The following is a 4,593-nucleotide window of genomic DNA, read 5'->3' as shown; positions in this document are numbered from 1 at the left end:
TATTTTATGTATTAGTCTATTTTCTTATTTTGTTACTCTTTCCAAACTCAAGTTGATTTGTGTCTCTCCTCCTTGAGTTTGCGGGGGGCTGTTAAAACCTACTCCACTACACCTACTCCACCTACTCCACTACACAACTCCACCTACTCCACTACACCTACTCTCCACCCACATCTCATATATAAAGGAGACCAACTATGTACATATCAATCAATCAATAATACAATCAATATCTATACAATTCTCTATTTCTCTTTATACATTGAATTTTAACACAACTGGATTGAACCATCGGAGGCGAAACCAAGGGTTTGTGGATGAGTGGGACGGGTCATGCGCCTCGGACTCGAAGTCAGTAATCCAAGTCAAGAAACAGGTTATGGGGAGGTTGAACTCACTAGCAACAGTTTGAAACCACTCATCATCGTCTCTCTCTTCATCCAACAAACATACAGCTGCCGGGTTTCCTTTGAACGATGAGTCAGTGAACGTGTCCACCTAAATTCCACAGCAAATCAGTGAGTCACACACAACAACAACAACAACAACAAAAAGCACAAAATCAAGGTGAGAGAGAGACAATTACCACACAGTATTTAACAGGTTTCTTTCCTATATTGAGAGAGAGAGAGGAAGAGAGAGAGAGAGTCTAAGGAGGCAGGTGAACACAATGAAATTAGTTAATAATTCCCGAACACTATGTAACAATATTACAAGTCAATCATTAATTACTTAGTCTCATATTATTCTTTTATCTCAACATAAATTGTGAATCTTTTTCCCTTTTTACTAATCAAAATCTTATAAAATGCGTATCCATATTCCGAAAAGATTGAATAATCACTCGTAAAGACAAAACAAAGAGAGCTGTTGGAAGGTGAATTTGGAGTGTTGGGTTTATTTATACTAGTTTCTCGTTGGCTTTACCTGGCTTACTTGGGGCATGTTTGGTTGTTGGGCGTCAAATGCTCCATTCATTTGCTAGGGTTTTTCTTATACGTGTTAAGGTAATCCGAGTTCTAAAGTAATAGCATCCACATCAGACTTAATAAATTTTGAGCTAAATTATAATTAAAAAATTATTTTTATATTTTAGCTGACATTTTGCTATATGTACACACTATATGAGTCTCTTTATTCTAAAATTTAATTTTGTAAAATATTTATTTATTTTTATTTATTTTATTTTATTTTTTTAAGATAAATGATCTAGTGGATCATTTTGCACATGATATACGGAACGCTAGGAAAACAAAGCAAGATTTGGTGGTATATGAAGATTTGGTGCAGCAGTTAGTTGTTCGGTAGGATGTCTGATAAGTTGTCATCATTTCTCTTGTCATTCTCTAGAATAAATAATAAAATGTAATATAATATGTGAATAGTATATTATTACATCAAGTGATATATTGTAATAATATCAAATTTAATTTTGATATAGTCAGGCTAATACAAGAGTGATTTTAAACCTTGCCTTGCTAATATAACTCCAAAACTACTATAACTAGACTAATGTTGATAAGAAGATTATTCATCTTTATGCAAATTTTAACGCGTTTTTTCTTTTTCTTTTTCAGTTGGATTGTTTTCGTGATTTTTTGTTTTTTTTGAAAAAATATGTCAATGGAGTTTTAAAAAATTAATTATATATTCATAAAAAAATTATGATTTTATTTTTTAACATTCATAAAATTTATCACTAATTTAAAAATATATTTCTAAACATACACTAAAATAAAATTACTTTATTTTTTATCACTTGAGTGTATATAAATATTTAATTTTTTTTTTGAAATGACATCTTTGTCAACCGTATGATTTTTGAAGTGATATACAGTAATACTATAGTGATTGAATCAGAAGTTAGATATATATGTCTTTGTCATTGACTATAGTGTCCCCTCAAATGACATCAATCGCTTCCGGATGCAAATCAATTTGTGATATTAATTATGCTCGATATTTAATGATATTAATTATGATTTAATTATAACATATATAATGTTAAATATGATATTATTTTGGTTATAATTATATTTATATGATGTTTAATTATAATTTACATATTTTTTAATTATAATTTAAAGTAATTTAATGATAACATAACATGATGCATATATATATATATATAAATATATGTATGTATGAGAGAGAAAACGGAGCCATTAACATGGGCCGGGTGATTAGAACCTGCAACTCTTCCGGGAAGCATGGAAGTGGACTATGCGTTTGTCCAAATGTCTGGAAATAATTTTGTTATTATTATTTTTTTAATTTTATATTATTAAAAAGTGTTCCATTTTTATATATGTAAGTTGATAAAGCCACCAAAGTTCATCGTAGGATCAACGTACTCATTTATATTTAAAATTGTTATTATTATTATTATTATTTTCTCTTTTTGCTTTATATATCAATGATCATTCCTCATCATGGGGCAAACTGGTAGGAATGGCAATGGGGCGGGGCGGGGCGGGGCCGGGGACTACTCCTGTCCCCGATCCCCAAAAGTAATACTCCCCCCGTCCCCGATCCCCGACGGGGACCCCTATCCCGGTCCCATCCCCGCCCCGATCGGGGATCGGGGATCCCCGACCCCGGATAATCCCCGATTTTTTTTTTTTATGTAAAACTCTATAAACATTAATAAACATTCTCAATCACCCTTCAATACTAGATGTATAAATTTTGAAATTTATCAATATCAACCCTAATAGCTTCATTTTTTTAATTAATTAAAACTGTAACAATATCCATAAATCTGTAGCAACATCCATCAGTTGGAATATCATTTTTTTAATTAATTAGATCAATAAATATCAATAAACATCCATTTAAAAAACATCATCTGTAGCAACATCCATAAATAAAGCTATCATCAATAAATCTGTAACAACATCAACAAATCTGTAACAACATCCATTTAAATCAATAAATATCAATAAACATCTTGTAGCAAAACATTAATAAACATTAATTCAGCAGCCCATACATACACAACCCACACACAAAGCATCTTGTAGCAACAAAATAACACAACCAAAACATGAACAAAATAACACAACCAAAACATGTGTCCAGCAGCACACAACAAAATTCAACAAGTAGCAAAGAAAATAATTAATCTCAAGCACAACCCGCAAGGGATAGGTTACCCAAAAATTGAAATTAAAAATAAAAATAAAAATATCCATTACAACAAAAAAAAACAAATCCATTGTTTCTTCAAACCCATACAAACCACACAACTTCCACCATCTCCTTCAACTTGAACTCCTGTTAAATAACAAAAGGAAAAAAAATAAATAATTAATACTAATAATAAAATGTAAAAAATGTTAATTACAACAAAAAAGATGACAACTAACACAAAAGTGGCACATGACTGATCCGACTCGATCTCATCATCATCATATATAGTTGCATAGCCCACCGATTCCAATGTTGAATTTCCTAAAAAGTAAAGAATATAAATTCAATAGTGAAATTATTCCATGGTAATATAAATAATAAAAAGTGAAATAATAATATGTAAACTGGATGAAATAATACCTTTCATCTCTTCACCCCACAACCAACTTTGTGCACACATTAATGCTTCTAATGTGTTTGGATGAAGTCTACTACGATGTGGACTCATCAACCTTCCACTAGTACTAAATGCTGACTCAGAAGCAACAGTGGATACAGGAATAGCTAAAATGTCCCTAGCTATTGCCTGTAAAGTCGGATACTTCGGTCCACTAGCTTTCCACCAATTCAAAACATCAAAACTTGAAGTTCTCGGCAAAACATCATCTTCTAAATAATGGTCCAACTCTGATCTTACATTCTTCATTTTTTTACTTCTCTTTCTACTAATAAATAAATCAAATTCTGAAAGGGTCTCTGTAACAATTTCTGGATGAGCAGAAGAGTCACCAACAACAACATCAGTCTCCATACCAGTTCGGTGCTGATACTCTTGCAACAAATCATAACAAATATGACGAACCCTATCAACTTCATCTTCAGCTTTGTCTCCATAAAGTTTTTCAAAATAGAACTCTAATACACTCATCTTATACCTAGGATCAAGTACAACTGCAACCCCAATAACACCATGTATCACTAACCAATATTTATCAAATTTTTCCACCATTTTTGATGCCATTGTTCTGATCACTTCAATTTCACAAGAGAGCCATTGAGACAGTGTCATCCTAATCTCACATAAAGCTGGAAAACAAACATTGGCTGTGGGATACTTTGTACCAGAAAACAACTCAGTGATAGAAAAAAAAAAATCTTAAACCTCCCACTAATCTCTCTAGCAAACTCCCATTCTTGCTCAGTTGGCACAGTCTTATATTGGGGCTCTCTAATTTTCAACCTAGAAAAGACATCCTTATACAATAAGGCTGTCTGAAGCATCAAGTAGGTCGAATTCCACCTAGTTGCACAATCAAGTCCTAATTTCTTAGTATGTGGAATACGCAATTGGTTGACTGTTTCTTCAAATTTTTCTACTCTTTTTGGTGTTGTTGTCCAATAAGCTACACTCTCTCGAATTTTCTCCACACCAACTCGTATGACATCTAATCCATCTTTCAC

At 32.2% G+C, this 4,593-nt stretch overlaps 1 protein-coding gene across 1 annotated transcript; it reads right to left on the bottom strand.

Moving 5' to 3' along the window:
• Positions 1-3,074: 3,074 nt before the first annotated feature.
• LOC145806887 (zinc finger BED domain-containing protein DAYSLEEPER-like) lies at positions 3,075-4,060 on the bottom strand. The gene is made up of 3 exons (XM_082904735.1): positions 3,553-4,060; positions 3,369-3,453; positions 3,075-3,276 (listed from the first exon to the last, which is right to left on the bottom strand). Exons 1-3 carry the CDS (start codon positions 4,058-4,060, stop codon positions 3,264-3,266), a joined length of 606 nt encoding a protein of 201 aa, XP_082760861.1. The 3' UTR covers positions 3,075-3,263.
• Positions 4,061-4,593: the final 533 nt, after the last annotated feature.

Source organism: Camellia sinensis, chromosome 14, assembly GCF_055761805.1.
Source record: "Camellia sinensis isolate YWXY chromosome 14, ASM5576180v1, whole genome shotgun sequence".
NCBI classification, from domain to species: domain Eukaryota; kingdom Viridiplantae; phylum Streptophyta; class Magnoliopsida; order Ericales; family Theaceae; genus Camellia; species Camellia sinensis.
This window is presented reverse-complemented; position numbering and strand designations above follow the sequence as displayed.

What these genes read in the sequence shown, in the direction of transcription:
- LOC145806887 (XM_082904735.1), bottom strand. Translation starts at nt 4,060, where the DNA reads ATGAGTGTATTAGAGTTCTATTTTGAAAAACTTTATGGAGACAAAGCT. An exon ending in GTGGGGTGAAGAGATGAAAG is followed by an intron (nt 3,454 to 3,552) that starts GTATTATTTCAT and finishes TTTACTTTTTAG; the next exon opens with GAAATTCAACATTGGAATCG.